This window comes from Gorilla gorilla, chromosome 5 (assembly GCF_029281585.2).
Source record: "Gorilla gorilla gorilla isolate KB3781 chromosome 5, NHGRI_mGorGor1-v2.1_pri, whole genome shotgun sequence".
NCBI lineage: Eukaryota > Metazoa > Chordata > Mammalia > Primates > Hominidae > Gorilla > Gorilla gorilla.
The window spans coordinates 61,286,054-61,304,996 of NC_073229.2; the positions used below are offsets into that span (position 1 = coordinate 61,286,054).

The window sequence follows — 18,943 nt, forward strand, 5'->3', positions numbered from 1 at the left end:
TTATCTTGTACCCTTCTAGTAGTTTTTTTTTTTTTTTTTTTTTGAGATGGAGTTTCGCTCTTGTCACCCAGGCTGGAGTGCAATGGTGCCATCTCAGCTCACTGCAACCTCCACCTCCCAGGTTCAAGCGATTCTCCTGCCTCAGCCTCCCGAGTAGCTGGGATTATAGGCGCCAGCCAACACGCCCAGCTAATTTTTTGTATTTTTAGTAGAGATGGGGGTTTCACCATGTTGGCCAGGCTGGTCTTGAACTCCTGACCTCAGGTGATCCACCTGCCTCGGCTTCCCAAAGTGCTGGGATTACAGGCATGAGCCACTGCACCTGGCCTCTAATAGTTTTTTTATACGTCTAGACATTCCTCACCAAAACTCAATATTAATACAGACTCTTCTTCAGCTTTCTCTGTTCACTTAACAAGTGACCAAGGAGTGGAATGGTCCCTGTTGGAGCCGCTGAGGAGCCTGGTTACAGCCTCCTTCCCAGTCGAGTGAGTTCCTCTGGGGCTGGCTCCCTGGGAGGGATGGAGAAGTTTTACTAGAGGGTCTCGCCACAGCAGGCACCCTGGCTGTCTCTGAGGGACATTTTTTTATTCTGAGATGAAATTGGCAGGAGTGTCCTTGAGTGGGAATCAGGATGGATATAACAGTGATGTGGGCATTGGCACTCCCATCTCACCTGTGTCTCTCCCCTTCACTCATTTCATTTTTGCCTTGGAAAAGAGAAAAATTATCTGATTTCTCAAATCCTATATTAGTGCAGTTAGAGTCCCTGATTTCTGAAACCTTGAATTAGCCATGTCACTTGCTGCTCTTTTAAAAGCACACCAGACCCAGTTGGTGTTTTTGTTTTCTTGTGGGTGAGGATTCTGAAGGTCACCTGTCAGTGGCTGTGCTCAGTCTAGAGCAGGGGTCAGGGCCTGTCGGAAGAGTTGTTGTCTTTTTTTTCTAGACAGTTGTCTCATCTTCATAGTCAGGCCTTGGCCTATTTGAGCTCTTGGGCTGTAGTCAGAGCAACATGGGGAGCCCATTGTGTAGGCAATTATTGGAAGTGTTTCCTGTCTGCGTGAATCTTGATCCTAGGCTTGGGAAAAGGCCAGGCCCACCTCTGTGGCCAGGGTGGTGACTCTTCCCTTTTTGCCTTGTGTCATCAGAGAGCCTGCAGAGCTTCCTAGAACAGGAGAGAGGACCCCTCTCTTGTCTTTTCCCTGCCAACATCTTACCCTCTGCTAAGCATCAGTGGGTGTGGATATATGTGTTGCAGTCCTGTCCTCCCGCCCCAGGGGACACATCTTGTGGGGTCTCTGGAATGCCACTGCTTTTGCCTTATTTGCCTTGCAGTCTGTGAGCTAGAGGTGTCACTTCCCCCAGGGTGGTCTGGAGGCTTCATGGAAGAGTTGTTTCTGCCGTTGATGGGAGAGCTTCTTGCTCTGTTGCTTGTGTTGCTTGTTCTGAGAGGGGAGAATAGTCCCTGTTGCTCCTCTGGGGCTGGTTCCCTGGGAAGTGCCACCCCTGGCCAGGTGGCAGTGTGCAGCCCGTGCTGTTGACTGGCCCAGCTGTAGGCCAGGCACACACTGCCCCATTGTACTGTGCTTTCCAACACAGCCCTTGTCATAGCCTGTAATCCTTGGGCTGCTTCTCTCCCAGCCCCTCAGAGCCTGTGGGAGGTGGTGGGATGGACTCTGCTGGCACCGGTGCGGGATGGGTTGCAGCTGCAGCTGTGGGTGGCTTTGTTCTTACAGCCTAGCTTTCAGATTCCTGGTGCAGCCTGGCAGCAGTGTTTGGGGAACAGGCGAGATAGAGGAGCTGAGCCCCTTCTCCAACAGCCGTCCTCTCTTTCTGTTGACCAACCAGAGAGGCTTTTTGCCTGAGGTCAGCAAGCTGGCCTCCCTGGTTGGCAGGGGGAGTGCTTGGCTTCCATCTGGCATGGTTTCCGGATGGGAGAAAGCCCCTGAGGGTCTGGTGGTAAGTCTGCGATGCTTCCCATCAGGAGAGTGCAGTGTGCAGTGTGTCCCCTTGGGCATCCTGCAGCTTGCCATTCCTCTGCTTTCTCTCTGCAGCTCCGGAGTTGGGCTGCTCACAAACCAAGCTGTCTGTTTATATGGAGTGCCTGCAGGGCGTCTGCCATGAGTCTGTCGCTAACCGCACTAACCAGGAGAGCTGGCTGGTTGGGGAGAAGACACTAACCCTGTGAGTCTGACCTCAGCCAGCTAACCTGCCCTGGGGTGCCACCAGCAGGGCCTCTGTCCTCCATCCCTCCCCGCAGCCTGGCTGCCTCCCTCCTTAGCTTATATCACGCCATCTCCTCTGCTCTCTTGTTCTTACTGCCGCGTCCCTCTATTTTCCCAGTCTCCCTTTGCTGTGGGTGGGGATGTGCCCCCTTCACAGCCACCTGCCCATCACCAGCCTGCTGCTGGGCTCCACTGACCACCCCCCACCGTCACCCTTCCCCGAGTCAGCAGCGTGCTCTTCACTTCTCCCTTCATACAGAATTGGTTCGAGTTTCTGTTGAATCTGTGCTTTTAGCACAGAGTTTGAGAAGATCCCTCAATTACCATGCTGCTGCTGCTTCTCATGCCTCAGAGACAGATGAACTAGAGTGGGAAGGGACTTTTCTCCTAGACCAGATCATTTCCTCCCTTTATCAAGAAGGGAAGGTTGGATAGTGTCCCTGTTACTCTCACCCTAGGATAAGAAGTTAGGATCAGCTGCAAGGTTCTCTTTAGGATTGGGGAGGTAGAGGAAAACCTTGGCCTGGTTCTGGGGAATTCCCTGGGCAGAAGAGTGAAGCTACTTAAACTGAATGCTGGGGCCCCAAACCAGGGACTCACGTGAGATGTCACTCCCATTGGTGACCGTTGCTCTGGGAGGTGGAGTTTGTCCTCCCCACCTCTTTTCACATTTGGAGTTTCTGGTGGACTTTAGCCATGAAAAGCTGGGAAGGGCGCCTCAGTAGAGTGGGGGCAGGACCTGGCTTCGGATTCCACACTGGGCTCAGAAAAGGTCCTGGCCTCGGACTGGGAGATGGGTGAGTGCAGCCTGGCGTGGAGAAGCTCCCACGCAGTCCCTTCTCCCTCCAGGCTTGGGAAGGAGAGGCGGGTCTGGAGATCATGAGAAAGTTGATTGCCTGTTGTTTCCTGGTGTTCCACACAGGTCACTCTAGATAGACTGTGGCTTCGGCTTCCGGAGGCAGTGTGGTGCTGGGGAGGCTGGACAGGGGGAGCTTGAGAACAGAAGGCCGCCTAAGTGGATTCTGTTCCCCTTGGGCTGGGTGAGAGAAGACAGCAGCCTACCAGCATTGGGTGGGAGCTTGTAAATGGGAGAGGGTGTGTAATGGGCCCGGAGCGAGGAGGATAGCACTCCCGAGTGGGATGATGATTTCTCGGAGGTTGATAGATTAAGAGACCAAAGTTGGTAGGGGATATCCATGTTGGCGAGAAATATCTTTTTGTTTTTTTGGTTTTTTTTGAGACAGAGTTTCGCTCTTGTTGCCCAGGCTGGAGTGCAATGGCGTGATCTCGGCTCACTGCAACCTCTGCCTCCCAGGTTTAAGCGATTCTCTTACCTCAGCCTCCCGAGTAGCTGGGATTACAGGCATACGCCACCACGCCCGGCTCATTTTGTATTTTTAGTAGAGACGGGGCTTCTCCATGTTGGTCAGGCTGGTCTCGAACTCCCAACCTCAGGTGATCTGCCCGCCTTGGCCTCCCAAAGTGTTGGGATTACAGGTATGAACCACTGTGCCTGGCCTGATGAGAAATATCTTGATGAAAATGCACTATGTCCGATAAATGAATATATGTACTATGCAATATTAAGGATTTATAGTACTGATCAATATCCATGTGGAAATGAATTTTATTATATGATTAATAATAGTGAATGTATGATAGTTGATTAAGGAATAAACAATACCTATTTATATGCATGTGGATTGAGCTTATAATGTATTATATATGAGTGTACTATGTACAAATAAACATTTATAGTACTATATATTATTCATGGGGACTAGCAGTAATGCAGAGATGTTTAGGGACCCCAAATGGGGAGTTAACAAGCTGGAGGCTTTCTTGACTTGGCTCTGACCAGGAAAGCAAAAGGGCCTGGAGTTGAGGCCTGGTTGAGGGCCGGTCCTTCACTTTGGCCTTTCTTGGGAGAGGGCATGGGGTCTAATGTCAAATGCAGGCTATGACCTTGGGGATTTCTTGCCCTCTTTTTTTGCAGGGAGGGGTTGGTTTGCCTGGCTCTTTAGCCCCTTGTTCCTGTGAAGTGTTTGTCTGGATGTGAGGCCAGGTGGATGGACTTGGAAGCGTTTGCTCATGTGGGAGCCAGATGAGCTCTCACAGGTCACCAGCACTGTTCTGAGTCCTCAGGATTGCTTTGGGGCAGAATAATTCCCACTCTTTTTGGCTTTCAAAACCCTGTCAATCTGTTTGGTTTAGAGTAGGCAGGGGGCCAGGTCAGGGCTGCAGGCAACTTGTCCCAAGAGGGTGAGGTTGTACTTGCCCAGAGGGGTGGCGGGCATAGCTGTTGGAGGGGCAGCAGGGCTGGTCTGGGCACAGACTGACATCTTCTAGCCTTGTCTTCAGCCCAGAGCAGAACCTCTGCCCAGTCCCCACCCTATGAGCTGTTGGCTGCCTGCCTGCCACGCGCCCGGGATTGCTGAAGGCTTTACTCATGTATCTCAGGAACAGCTGCATGCCGGAAACTGGGGGCTGGTGGCAAGCAGGAGGGGTACCCTGGAGACGATGTGGGAGAGGCCGAACCCAGTTTTGGTGGGATCAGCCCACTGCTCTGGGGGACTGCTATTCATGGGGAGTCAGTGGGAGAGGGGCTGTATTAATGGTGCAAGGAGTGGGGATCTTCATGAGCAATCCCCAGGGCCAAGGCCAGGTCACCTGGTTCGAGGGCTTACCCTTGCAGGGTGACCATTTGTGTTCCTTGGACATCAGTTGGGGGCAGAGACTGGATTTCAGAGGCTTGAGAAGCGGCCAGACTTGTGTGGCGGGAGTGTAGCTGACCCCCACTGGGGCACAGCTTCCCACAGGCTTGCAGACTTCAGAGACTCCACATCCAGCACTTACAGCTCAGGACAGTTCCTGAGGGGGAGGCTCCAGTCCCTGTGTGATCAGACATTTGTGTTTTAGTGGTTGATGAGGGGCTTTAGGAAGGGCTTGTATTTATTATTATTTATTTATACCCTGCTGGGTTCCAAGGGAATTAAGGTGGCATACAACACAGCTGGTGTATTCTGAAATGGCTGGGTGTTCCTTTCATTTTAAAAGCAGTAGCGATTACTAACTTCCGTTTGACTTTGCTTGGTTGAATTATGAAGAAGAGCTTGGATGATTTTCATGGTAATGTGTGGGCTCTTCCTGATTCAGAAGGTTGTGTTCATTGACTCCTTAAGGTCTCTCACTTGCTTGATTCATTGACAGCTGAGAGCAGAAAGCCTTCGTAGTAGGTTCAGAAATTATCTGAACCCAGATAAACTGATGGGGCCACAATTACCTGAAGTAGGTATTGGTGATGTGGAGAGTAGGGAGGTAGTTGCTCTCTAGGGCAAGCTAGCTGCTCCAGGATCAGGAGAGTTGTGGAGTGAGGTAGTAGTGCAGAACGTGGGGAGCTGGAGGAGATGTTTGGTAGGGGAAGGCTGAAGTTGGAAAAGCCAAAGAACCATATCCAGTCTGGATTCCTGTCTCCCTCTCCTGGGCTGGTGTTGAAGGGATGGCCTCAGCCTCAGCTGGGAGAAGGATGGATGCTTGAACCTCCTTTCCTCTTCTGCATCTCTGACTTTGCCTGAGCTTTAGGCAGAACCCCGGAAAGGATGGCAGAAGGGAAGTGGGACGGCATCTTTGGCTCTTGGGCTGGAAACTTTTTGCTGTTGCTCCTATGGGTGCTTGCTGGGAACGGTAAGATAGTATATTGGGGAGCAGCAGGATTCTGAAGAGATTTCTCTCTCATACCACTCTGTCTCTAGCAACAGCAATCTTCCATCACGGTGGAAGCCCCTGATCAAATATGCGTACCCACAAAAGGGAGCAGGTATAAGTCCCACCTCCTGGTTAAAGAGTGATGCTTGGCAAATTTTTTCTCCTTTTATTAAAGGACACTGCTCAGCCAGCTTCTGGTACAGATCATGCCTTACACCTATCTCTGTCTACACTCTGCTCAGCTGTTCAGAGGGTTCACAGTGCAGCTCTGCTGTGCGTGCCGAGTCCCATTTCTAATGAAAGTAGACTTTGTTCTCTGAAGGCAGCTAATTGTGCCCCATGGGCTGTAATCAGGGAGAAGGTATTTAATACAGGGCAGGCGGCAACAGGCGGCCTGCACCGACTGGCAAATTGCAACATGGCACTTAGGAAGCTATCACCCCTCTCTCCACCCCAGCAGATATGAAGTAGAGTCTTTCCTTTGAACTGATTTTTGAGTAAGCGAAGAATGAATGCTATGCAGAGCATGGCAGAAGCTGGGGTTGGATGGGGTAGGATACAGCAGGGGCAGGGAGGGTTGAGGAGAGTCCCTTTTCCTTCTCACTTCACCTTCATGGGATGGGGAAGGGTTGCTGCTACTCTGGGTGTCTCCCTCAACACTGCCTGCAGGTCCAGCCCAAGAAGCCCCAGGCCACGCTAGGTCAGCGAGAGGTTTTAACCTAGGCCTCAACCTTTCTCCCAGGGCATAGCTGTTCTTATAGAACAGACCCAGCACGTTATCTGGTAGTCCAACATCCTGAGTCATCTGCCCTCAGTTCCTCAAGGCTTAGGTTTAGTTTGGGGTGGGGGTGGGAGTGGGATTCTTCCTTGTTGATTTCCTTTTTTTTTTTTTTGAGACGGAGTCTCTGTCTCCCAGGCTGGAGTGTAGTGGCGCGATCTGGGCTCACTGCAATCTCCACCTCCTGGGTTCAATTTTTGTAGAGACAGGGTTTCACCATGTTGGCCAGGCAGCTCTCGAACTCGTGACCTCAAGTGGTCCACCTGCCTTGGCCTCCCACAGTGCTGGGATTACAGGTGTGAGCCACCATGTCGGGCCAGCTCTGTTGATTTCCTGATCTTCCTCCAGAAGACCATTTTCTGGGAGGTGCCCTGGAGCCAGCTCAGCATCCAGAGGCCAGGAGGCCCCAGAGGCTGTCCTTGGCTGCCATTCGCTCATCATGGGCCATGGCCCATTCTGAGTTGTCCAGCTGCTCTCCTTTGGGACCTTTTCTTCCCCACATGGGATTGGGAGTCCTCCTTGGGCTGAAACACTCCAAGGCAACTTGGGAAACCTTTGGGTGAAGGAGATGTGGCCAGGGGAGGCTGCACCTGGTAGCTGGGTCTTCCTGGAGGGACCACTCTGATGCCATCTGCCTCACCCCTTTACCTTCTCCCAGCTTGCAGGCCAAGTGTCCCGATGCTTCTCTCTTTGTTGTCCACTGCACCATGCATCACTGTCCTCCTTGGGTCTGTCCGGACTTTCCCTGCACACCTTCCTTGCCTCCAGTCAAGGACTGTGGGCTGCCAGGCCCGTTGTATTCCTGTTCATTGCTGGAACTGTGGGCCCCTAATGGGCTGGATTTGGGGCACTCAGCAGATTTCAGAAGTTGGAGCTAGGGCCTGGGTGTTGGGCACACCCTGTGTTTATGGACACAGGGCAGGAAGTGGTTGGTACACATCTCCCTTGCAGCCTGGTGTTGAGGAACACCATGGGCCCCCTGGTGGATTGTCTTCCCAGTGGGCATTGCCTTCTGCTTCCTTAGTTGGGAGTGGTTTCCCATACCTGTAACTCTGACATGCGTGGAAGGAATAGGCTCTAGCAGAGAGAATAACCTCCCATCACCACCACCCCCATCCCCAGAGAGTCTGTCTGCATTTACTGCCTGTCCCACTGCCAGCCACCTTCTCAGGGTACTCCTTGCCTAGCAAGCCAGATCGCCTCTGGCCATGGAAGCCCTGGGGATAAATACGTGCTGTAGGGCCAGGGAATGGGGCTTGAGGTCAGGGTGAGGCAGGAGGAGCTAGAGGATGTGTGGCAACTAGAGCCAGGGCTGCAGGGTGTGGAGTGAAGCAGCCTTCCCTACAGGATTGCTGGACACCCAAGTGCGTTCGTGTCCTCCCTGCCTGCCTGCTGTTCATGCAGGTGTCTCGGTACCAAGAGGACAGCACAGGCCTTGCCAGTAATAGGGACAAGGGAGTACAGAGGAATAGAGGAGGGGCACACAAAGGGGCCTGCAGAGAGAAAGGGCTTCCTGAGATGACTGGGGAGCACATAGGGGAAGGGAGCTGGGACCTGGACCCTCTGTAGAGAAGGGGAAAGGCAGAGACCAACTCTCTGAGCTGCCCCTTTACTTTGTAGAAGCTCTTGACTGCTCGCATCTCTCACTCTTCCATCTCTGGCCGTACCCTGTTTTCCAGCTCACGCACCCCACACGTTTACCCTCTGAGTGTCAGAATCCACATACCCAGGTGGGTTTGGGACTTTCTAGGCCTCTCCCTCAGGCCATAGGAGCACCCATCCTGGGCTCCTCTGGAGGGGCAGCCCCAAGGAACCTGTTGGGGTAACTTGTTTGCTCCCCACACCCCGGGAATGTGCCATCCTTTCAGGCCCGCCCACCCGGATTCCTGTGCAGGGAGTCAGCCGACACAGCATGTTGCATGTGCCCTGTGGGGACACGTTCTGCCTCCTGTCAGGGGGAGGAGGCTGGCGGCCGTGCCTGTGCTGCTGCACCTCAGCTCCCCACCGAACCCCAAACCAGGGCCCAGGCTGTCCAGACAGAGGAGGGAGACCACTCCTGCTTCCCCACCCTCCCTACCCTCTCACCATTCTCCCTGCCCCGGGCCCTGTTGGAATGTGACAGGAGTCATGGCCAGGGCATGTCCCGACAGTGGGAACACATGCTTTAGCCCGCAAGGCTTCCCTCAGCCTCCAGCTCTGTTTAGGTTGATGGGGGCGGGAAGAGATTGTTTTTTCTGCCCAGAAGGCCACCTGAGGTTACTGCCTGATCACTGGTGGCTGCTGCCCCCGTGCTGCAACCCAGCTAATTACAGGTGGGGGCCAGGGAGGGGTGCGCGCCCATCTCTGAACCTCAGGAGGCCGGAGGGGCTCTCACAGGTCACTCAGTCCAGCCACCTCTGTGTAGATAAGGAACTGAGCTATCCGGTGAGGAAGGGCATTACACAGGGCCCCACAGTGTCAGTGCTGAGCCTGGAGCCCAGGTGTCTCCAACTTCCCCGACTGGGGTTTTCTTCGCGAGTGTTCCTCAGCCTTGGCACTCTGGATATTTTCTGTTGGGAATCATTTGTGGTGGGAGTTGTCCAATGGTTGTGGGATGACCAAAGCATCCCCGGCTTCTACCCACTAGGTGCCAGTGGCACTCCTTCCCTCCAGGTTTCGACAACCAAAAATGTCTCCAGACACTTGCCAGACGTCCCTGGGGAAGGAGGGTGGACAGAATTGCCTGGTTGAGAGCTACTGCTCTGTGTTGCTCCCTTTTCAGATTTCTTCTCCTAGCCCTATGCCTCCTCATTGCAAAGGCCGGTGACCATCATTATACACCAAATAGCCTTGGGCCTCCTTCTGGAAATGCTGGGCGCTCTCTTTCCATCATTTTGTCTATCTTCTTGGATCTCTGTGAGGCTTTTTCCTGGTGTTCTCATTTGTAACCCATGTTCCCCAAATCTCTTAGTTGTTTCCAAACTCTGAGAGGCTTGGGAGATGAGGACCGATGTGGAGTAGGGAGAGGACGGAACCGGACCTATTCCAGAATTGGGCAATGTGCTGAGACCATGAACACACAGACACACGTATCTCATCTGGGCCTGTGACAGTACTGTCATGGAGAAAGGCAGGAACCCAGTGCTTCCAGTCATCTGCCTCCAGCCGCTTTCCCCTCAGGCCCTCTGTTTCATGGCCTTCCTGCCGTGGTTCTCCCTGGGGGGCCTTCCAGGTCCCAGACTGGGCAGCAGGCCTGTAGCACTGACAGACAGGCGGCTGACACCCGGTTTCCACTTTCTTCCCTTCTCTGGTTTCAGGAGCTGTTGGCTAAAGGAAGTGGAGGGGCCGTGGGATGAGGAGAGCCGAGGGCTAACTCCCGGACAGCGGAACAGAGAGAGCTGCCGACAAACAGACGGTATGTCCCTGATGAGGCCTGTGCCCTCAGCCTGGCTTTTTTCTGGGGAGGGGCAGGTGAGGGGGCAGCCAAGTGTTCTCTCTCGGTGGGGGCTGGTGAAAAGAGTGGTGGAGGCCACAGGGGTTTGGTCATCAGTGGCTGAAGACAGAGAGCTCTCTTGGGCCTTGAGACTCCCACTGGGGATCCTGGATTGTATCCCCAAACTCACATTTTTGGTTATGATTTTTTTAAACTAACATTTATTCAACATTTCCTAAGTGCTTTACATCATCTTCCCAACAACCCTATGAAGTTGGTGCTATTCTTAACTGGAATCAGTAGCTCACACCTATAATCCCAGCACTTTGGAAGGCCAAGACAGAGGGATTGCTTGAGCTTGAGAGTTTGAGCCTGGGCAACAAAGTGAGACGCTGTGTACAAAAAATAGCCAGGTGCAGTGGCACATGCTTGTGGTCCGAGCTACACAGAAGGCTGAGGCAGGAGGATTACTTGAGCCCAGGAGGTCGAGGCTGCAGTGAGCCAAGATTGCACCACTACACTCCAGCCTGGGCAACAGAGCAAGACCCTGTCTCAAAAAAGAAAAGAAAAAAAGAAATTGATGCTGTTTTATCGCTAATTTAGAGTTGAGAAAACTAATGCATAGAGAGCAGTTTTACCTTCTGAGGCCTTCAGAGTCCACAAAGGAGAGTGGTAAGGAGGGTGGTGGGCTGCTTTGAAGCTCCCTGTCCCACTCTTAGAACCTAGGTGTTCAGGCCCTAGGCCCTGCCTTTCCCACCCATCTGTTCCCCGTTGGACCCATGCCCCACCCTCCAGCACTCCTTTGACCTATGGGGACTGACACACCTAAGTCCTGCCCCTCTAGTGACTCCAGTAATGGCCCAGGCCTGTCAGCCTATGTGGTGGCCTCAACATATGTCCCCTTTCACCATCTTTGTTTTTTCTCAGTCCAGAGTCCTTCTGGCCACATCTCTGAGCCTGCCTCCTTCTTGCTTCTCAGCAGGCAGAGGAGCCGTCACCTCCCAGAATGACTAGTGCCGCCCCTGCTAAGAAACCCTACCGTAAGGCACCACCAGAGCATCGGGAGCTGCGTTTGGAAATTCCTGGATCCCGGCTTGAGCAGGAGGTCAGCAAGACTGGTATCCCAGCCTGACCGGCAGAGGCAAGGCCCCTGAGGCTGGGTGTCTGGCTGACTTCTCCTGCCTGAGCTTCTGGTCCTGAGTTGGGGTGAGAGTGGGCCTTGCTGTTGCAGGCCTGAGGTCTCCTAGCCGCAGTAGTGCAGGTGGGGGCAATGTAGGCTCAAGGGGGACTGTCTGTGAGTATATGTCCACATGTCAGGGAACCCCTGAGTCTTTGTAGCTTAGCAGAAGTGATCCCATATGATATTCTCCCTGCAAGAGGCAGCCCAGTAGACTGAGGGGTCCTAATCTGCTGGTGGTTGGGACTCTGGTCCTCCGTAGTGGAGTAGAGCCATTCAACCTGTGGCCCCTTTGGGGCATATCAGGAGGCAGTGCTACAGCCACTTCCCACCAGCACAGCTGCTCTTCATTGTCCCCAGGAAGTCCAGCCCTTCCTCCAGCTTTGCTTTGTTTGGCTAACATTTGTTGAATACGTACTCCCTGCCAGGAACTGTTAGGTCCGGACTCTGCTCTTCGGGGCCTATAGTCAGCTGCAAAACATTGGCTCTCCTCCCCCATTAACTTCACTCACAGGCAGAAACGAGGGCCACAGTGGTTTACTGCCCTTGCAGCCATATCTCCATCTGGTCACAGTGCATGGAGCACATTTAAAGAACCTGAGATGCAGCATGTGCTGAGCATCAGGCATACTGTAGCCTGCTTTGGTCAGATTCAAGGTAGAAAAGCCATGACTTGCTCATTTCAGTTCAGGGAACATTAAATTAAGATGCCAGCTATTATGCTAGGTGCTACCCAGCGAGCATTACCTCAGTTTTATAAATGAGGGAACTAAGACTCGGTGAGGTGAAGGCTGTATAATCAGTATGCAGTAGAATAGGGTGAAATCCAGTTGTCAGAGTCAATGGACAAAGGAAGCCACCTACCTCCATTTTCTGCCAGAGGCTGCACTTCTGAAGCAGTCAGTTCCACATAGAATAGGCCCCTTGATGTTTCCCTCTCGCGATAGCAGGGGCCTGCTCTGCTTTGTGGTTGGCTGAACTTGACTCTTGAGCCATGACCGCCATAGGGGTTTGGGGAAGATGGGGCAGGAGGTTAAAAGACAGACAAGGCACTTCCTCCCCTTAGTCAGGATTAGTCCTCTTCTCCCATGCACTTGTTCTTCCTGAGCCTCTGCAAGGGCCTGATTCTGCCTTTGTCTTCATCCCAAGGCCGAGGGCTTTGTCAGAGCTCAGAACTCGTGTGTATAGTTCAGCCTGACTTTTCTGGAAGGTCTCTGCCATACCTGTGTGGATACAGGACCCACCAGGAGCCGAGTGAACAGCTGAGAGGCTGTCTGCCCCTGGGGAGAGGTAGCTTGGGTGCCAGGACTTATTTGAAAATGGCTTTAGGATTGGATTAAGGGTGAAGGTTGGAAGAGGTTCTTGAATCTTCTGGTTGGCATGGGAGAGGGTAATCAAGGCTTGTCCCAGCATTACTGAATTGCTTCCATCTGTAGAGAGCCCTACAGCCCTCTTCTGCTATAAGAGTCTTTGGGCTTCACACCTGAGCCTTCTTGTGGCTATTTGGAGGGTGAGCCAGCCGGGGGTCCAGTGGTCCAGAGCTGAGCCTCAAGCCTCTCTTTTTTGCCTAGGAACCCCTGACTGATGCAGAAAGGATGAAGTGAGTATCTGCTACCTGAGATACTGCCCTGCCTCAACTCTGTCCCTCTTAGCTCCAGGCTAGACTGTTGGTACAGTTGGACTTTCCCTTGGAATTAGGTAGAAGTAAAGGTTGGGATGGGTTGTTTTAGGGACTCTGGGAGGAGTTTTGATGTTGTGGATATTTTTTCTGGAAAATGGGATTTTATTGTTCCATGGGCTTCAAGAGAGCGTAGAATCAGGAGGCGAATGGCTCTGAGGGCCCTGCTCTTCTTGCTAAGGAGCCCTTCCCCAGCTCCCGGCTCCTGTACCAGCTGCCACCCTTACAGCCCTTTCTTAGCCACATGAGGCCTCTGGAGAGGAGGGCAGTGCTGGGCTGGATTTCCAAGAGATGAATAATGGAGAAGCCTGATTGTGCAGTGGGGAAACTGGAGCTGGGGGCTTGGTGGCCAGCTGACATGGGCTGTAACCAGAGACAGGCTGGGAGCCATATCCCTACCCCCAATTCTTTATTTCCATTCTCCAATAGTGAAGGGAGGCTGGACTGTCCCCTACCATCCCCTCTTCCTCCCCTGACCCTCCAACCCAGGCTGTGTTCCCAGGGCCAGCAGGCCTATGAAATATGCTGCCTTAGACTCAGACTAAGACTCCAGGAGTTTCCCTGCCCTGGTTGCCTGTCCTCATGTCATCCCTTCCTTCGTGAGCCCACTCTGGAGCTCCAGGGCATGCCCTTCTATCTCTCATACCCCTCTGCCCTTGATCCCACAACACCCTGCCAGGCTCTTACAGCAGGAGAATGAAGAGCTTCGCCGGCGCCTGGCCTCCGCCACCAGACGCACTGAGGCCCTGGAACGTGAGCTGGAAATTGGGCAGGACTGCCTGGAGCTGGAGCTGGGCCAGAGCCGCGAGGAGCTGGACAAATTTAAGGATAAGTTCCGCAGGTGTGGGAATGAGGGGCCAGACACACACACACACACACACACACACACACACACACACACACACACACACACTCTCTCTCTCTCTCTCTCTCTCTCTCTCTCTCTCTCTCCCCTTTCATAGGAGGTTAGCTGGAAGATGCCTTAGAGATCATCTAATTCCTATTAGAAAACTGGATAAGTTCTCCAGGTGTGGGAATGCGGGGCCAGACACACACACACACACACACACACACACTCCCTCTCTCTCTCTCTCTCTCCCTCTCTCTCTCTCTCTCTCCCTCTCTCCCTCCCCCTCTCTCCTTTCATAGGAGGTTAGCTGGAAGATGCCTTAGAGATCATCTAATTCCTATTAGAAATCTGGATAAGTTCTGCAGGTGTGGGAATGAGGGGCCACACACACACACACACACACACACACACACACTCTCTCTCTCTCTCTCTCTCTCTCTCTCTCTCCCCCCTCTCCTTTCATAGGCAGTTAGCTGGAAGATGCCTTAGAGATCATCTAATTCCTATTAGAAAACTGAAGTTCTTGAGGGAGAATGACATGTTCAAGATCCCCTATCGGGGAGGCTGAACAGAGCCTGAAGAACAGGATCTTGACCCAGGGATGTGCCTTGTATTATCCCTTTTCAGGCTGCAGAACAGCTATACGGCTTCCCAGCGGACCAACCAGGAGTTGGAGGACAAGCTGCACACACTGGTAATCTGTCTGGGAGGGCAGCTTGGTGGGCACTGTGCTCATAGCATAGCAGGGGGCCAGGATTTGCCAGGGGAATGCCACTCTGCCCTGGGGCTTGGGGGAGATGGTGGGATGGGGCAGTGGTGGGGGTACTGCAGTGTGCTCTGCAAGTCAAGACTGTCTTAATGCTCACACTGTTTCTCTTCTTTCCTCGTCTCCCCCTCATGCTGCCACCGTTGCTGCTGCACTCTCCTCTCAGGCCTCTCTTAGCCACAGCTGGATTTTTGCAGTTGCGTCTGAGTTTGTGTGTCTTCTCCCTTGCCCTGGTCTTCTCCTCAGCTGAGATCTGGGATTGTGGGCCCTGGCTATTACCCTGTGCCCCTTGAGTACACCCGCTCCTTTCTCTTCCCTGTATGAGGCCCGTTTAACTGTCAATGCCTCCCTCCCAGGAGAGAGCTGGGGAGCCTAGCCTGCTCTGCCCTTGGCTCTGGTAGAGGTACTGATTGATGTCTCCACTGAACACCCAAAGCTTCTTGGCTGCAGTGGCAGCAAGCCCAGGCTGTGGGAGGGGGGAGGGGAGGCTGCAGATCCAGTCCCTGAACTGGAGATCAGAAGGCTACTTTTGAGCCTGCAGCTTGCTCCCTGCTCAACAAGGCGCCCTGGCTGCCACCGCGCCCTGCTTCCTCTTCCCTCTCCTAGCCTGACGCTGGAAACAGCTGCACACATAGGAGGCTTCAGCCCCCTGGTTTGCAGTTACTGCCGTTGAGGTACCAGCTGCCTTGCCTGGTGCCCAGAGCCCCTGGAACCTCAGGGGATGGACAGCTCTTATACTGCCTGTGTCCTGGGCCCAGGTGGCAGGAAGTCATGCTAAGAAAGCCCCCACCCCACAGCCAGTCCAGAGAGCGGGAGAGATGCCCAGTCTCCTTCTGTCTGTCCGTCATTTGTCTCTGCTCTGTCCGCCTTGGCTGCCCTAGCACCTGTGGCCTCTTGTGTCTCCAGGATGGGAGGAGGCGGAGGGAGAGGAAGGGCTGGCTAGAGTGTGGGCTGGGTTAACCTCAAGTCTGTGCGTCAGATCAAGAAGGCTGAGATGGATAGGAAGACGCTGGACTGGGAGATTGTGGAGCTGACCAACAAGCTGCTGGATGCCAAGAACACCATCAACAAGCTGGAAGAGCTCAACGTATGTGCGCTTCACTACTCGGGCCTTCCTCACCTGGGGCTAGCTTTGTCCTGGCTCGGCCCTGCTTCCTTGGAGAGGGCTGGGCTGGGCTCTGAAACAGGTCTGTGTCTGTAGGAGCGGTACCGGCTGGACTGCAACCTGGCTGTACAGCTCCTCAAGTGCAACAAGTCCCACTTCCGAAACCACAAGTTTGCCGATGTGAGTAGAACTCACCCCCTCCCTGCCCACATAGACTATTCCGGCCACTGTAGGACTCCTCTAACTCCAGTTTCTGCACCTCTCTCTGTCCTCCTCTTCCCACATTGCCCTCCTCTTGCCTCCATGTCACCTCTCAAGCCAGTCAACTCTGCCACTGGTTGGTGTCCCGTGTACTGTCCAGGGCCCATCACTAGTTCTGGGGGGCCAGCCCTGTTGGTTTCTGTAACAGAGACAGAGAGAGAAGATCCCAGGCAGGAAGAAGAGGGTAGTCAGAGCTATCTGCCCAAAGAGTACAAAGAGAGGATTAGGCCCATCTGATCATGTTACCCCAAGGGGTAAACTCTAGACCCCACAGCTTCAGGCCCAAGGTTGATGTGGCCTGCAGAAGTAGAAGAAGTAGAGGTATTTCTCTTTTTTTTTTTTTGAGACGGAGTCTTGCTCTGTCGCCTAGGCTGGAGTGCAGTGGCACAATCTTGGCTCACTGCAACCTCCGCCTCCCGGCTTCAAGCAATTCTCCTGCTTCAGCCTCCCAAGTAGCTGGAATTATAGGTGCCCACCACCACGCCTGGCTAATTTTTTTGTCTTTTTAGTAGAGATGGGGTTTCATCGTGTTAGCCAGGATGGTCTCGATCTCCTGACCTCGTGATCCGCCCGCCTCGGCCTCCCAAAGTGCTGGGATTACAGGCATGAGCCACTGTGCGCAGCCCAGAAGTAGAGGTATTTCTAAGGCTACTGGTCTATGCAGATTCTCCAAACTTAAGTATGGTTTGGGCAGAAGCTGGGAGATAGAAGTTTAACATGCCGGCTGCAGCAGCAGATCCGGGTTTAAATCCTGGCCAAGTTAACCAAAGCTTTGAGTTGTCTTCCCCTCTCCAGGCCTATGTGTCTGTGAAGTGAGGGTATACACACTGGCATGCTGTAAGAACAGGAGATAGCAGAGTGCTGAGTACACAGAGGTACTTAAAGGTGGGAGCCATTACTTTCGCCATGAGTCAAGTTGTCTTTGGCTGCGATCATTGATGTCTCTCTTTCCTGCTCTTTTAACCTCAGCTGCCCTGTGAGCTACAGGACATGGTTCGGAAACATTTGCACAGTGGTCAAGAGGCCGCCAGCCCAGGTCCTGCTCCCAGCCTAGCCCCAGGGGCTGTGGTGCCTACCTCAGTCATTGCCCGAGTGTTAGAGAAGCCGGAGTCTCTACTGCTCAATTCAGCCCAGTCAGGCAGCGCCGGGCGCCCCTTGGCTGAGGATGTCTTTGTGCATGTGGACATGAGTGAGGGTGTCCCAGGTGATCCAGCCAGTCCCCCGGCCCCTGGCAGCCCCACCCCACAACCCAATGGGGAGTGCCACTCTCTGGGTACTGCCAGGGGCTCCCCGGAGGAAGAGCTGCCCCTGCCAGCCTTTGAGAAGCTGAACCCCTACCCAACCCCGTCTCCACCACACCCACTGTATCCTGGCCGCAGGGTAATAGAGTTCTCTGAGGATAAGGTTCGGATCCCCCGCAACAGCCCCCTGCCCAACTGCACTTACGCTACCCGCCAGGCCATTTCCCTGAGCCTGGTAGAGGAGGGGAGTGAGCGGGCCCGCCCCAGCCCAGTGCCCAGCACCCCTGCCTCAGCCCAGGCCTCACCCCACCACCAGCCCAGCCCAGCGCCCCTAACAGTCAGTGCCCCAGCTAGCTCTGCCAGCTCTGAAGAGGACCTGCTGGTCAGCTGGCAGCGGGCATTTGTGGACCGTACTCCACCACCTGCTGCTGTGGCCCAGCGCACAGCCTTTGGACGCGATGCCCTCCCTGAGCTGCAGCGCCATTTTGCCCATAGCCCCGCTGACAGAGATGAGGTGGTCCAGGCACCTTCTGCCCGACCCGAAGAGAGTGAGCTTTTGCTACCCACAGAACCTGACTCTGGCTTTCCCAGGGAGGAAGAAGAGCTGAACCTGCCTATCAGTCCTGAGGAAGAGCGCCAGAGCCTGCTGCCCATTAACAGTGGCACAGAGGAGGGGCCAGGCACTTCCCACACCGAGGGCAGGGCCTGGCCACTCCCCAGCTCCAGTCGCCCCCAGCGCAGCCCCAAGAGGATGGGGGTTCACCACCTGCACCGCAAGGACAGCCTGACCCAGGCCCAGGAGCAGGGCAACCTGCTCAACTAGGGCCCCTGCTGGCCTTCCTGCCATTGCTGCACCAGGACTGCAAGGAGTCCCCACACCTTGGCAGCTCAGGGTCCCCAGTCCAAGCCCTTGACCTCTCCTCTATCCAGACCCGCACAGCTGTTTCCTGTGTGGATGGGGTCAGGTTGTGGGCCATGCCAGGCCTGTCAGCTGCGTTGACTGACTGCGGCAGCTTGCCTCATGGTTTTCCCCTTTTCTTAGAATATTTATTCTTCAGAGGTAACATGCAGTTGGGTCTCAAGACCTTTCCTCCAATCAGCCCAACCCAGCCCAGACTGGGCTTTTCTGGGGAGCTGAGGAGTTTATCAGTATTCATCTTCCATCCTCCTTTCATAGTCACAAGTTTTGTTATTTTGTTTTTTTTGGGGGGTGATGGTGTAATTGTTAACCTCATTTCTGTTTCCTACCTGTTTGCTTTCCCCCCCAGTCCTCCGCATGAGCTGTTGCCCTCCAGGGGCCTGGCACAGCTGGCCTTGGGGATGAGGGAGAGGACTGATTCAGGGCCCCCTCAGCTGTCTCCTCCCTCCCTCTGGAAAGGAGGGTGGGGCTCAGGGGCCTCAAGCTGGGCTCTGTGTGAGGCCTGGCCCCCACTCCCAACCTTGGCTCTAGACTGTTACTCTTAAGCTTTGGGAAATTTTCACATTGATGACTATTTTAAAATCAAATAAAACTATTTTACTGGTATGGCCTAACCTGTCTTAATGACCTCCCCTCTCCCACTTTTCTCCCCATTCGTAAGTATTCCCAGTCCTAGTCTCATCCTAGTCAGCTAGTGACTCCCCCTCGCCCCACTCTGCCTAGGGTTTCCCTAGGCACAGAGCATCAGGGAGCGGGAAAGGGGGCACCTTAAGTAACCTTAGCAGGGTCCCTGAGTCTTCCCTCGGAGGCAGGGACCAGATCT

General features: G+C 53.9%; 1 protein-coding gene across 33 annotated transcripts in view; it reads left to right on the top strand.

Moving 5' to 3' along the window:
* The window catches only part of TJAP1 (tight junction associated protein 1), a 29,047-nt gene extending 10,321 nt beyond the window's left edge, over positions 1–18,726 (top strand). For 6 of the 33 annotated variants that reach the window (XM_055389716.2, XM_031011989.2, XM_004044068.4 and 3 more), the window contains 8 exons: positions 10,008–10,105; positions 11,103–11,228; positions 12,872–12,900; positions 13,658–13,819; positions 14,456–14,522; positions 15,574–15,681; positions 15,796–15,879; positions 16,930–18,726. In XM_055389716.2, coding sequence (XP_055245691.1) covers positions 11,130–11,228; positions 12,872–12,900; positions 13,658–13,819; positions 14,456–14,522; positions 15,574–15,681; positions 15,796–15,879; positions 16,930–18,024 — 1,644 coding nt within the window. In that variant the 5' untranslated portion in view covers positions 10,008–10,105; positions 11,103–11,129 and the 3' untranslated portion in view covers positions 18,025–18,726. Of the gene's footprint in view, positions 1–1,437; positions 1,963–2,057; positions 2,188–10,007; positions 10,106–10,213; positions 10,796–11,050; positions 11,229–12,871; positions 12,901–13,657; positions 13,820–14,455; positions 14,523–14,760; positions 14,791–15,573; positions 15,682–15,795; positions 15,880–16,929 lie in introns of those variants that run through there. The other 27 variants (XM_004044072.4, XM_031011988.2, XM_004044074.5 and 24 more) reach the window with 13 other exon arrangements.
* Positions 18,727–18,943: the final 217 nt, after the last annotated feature.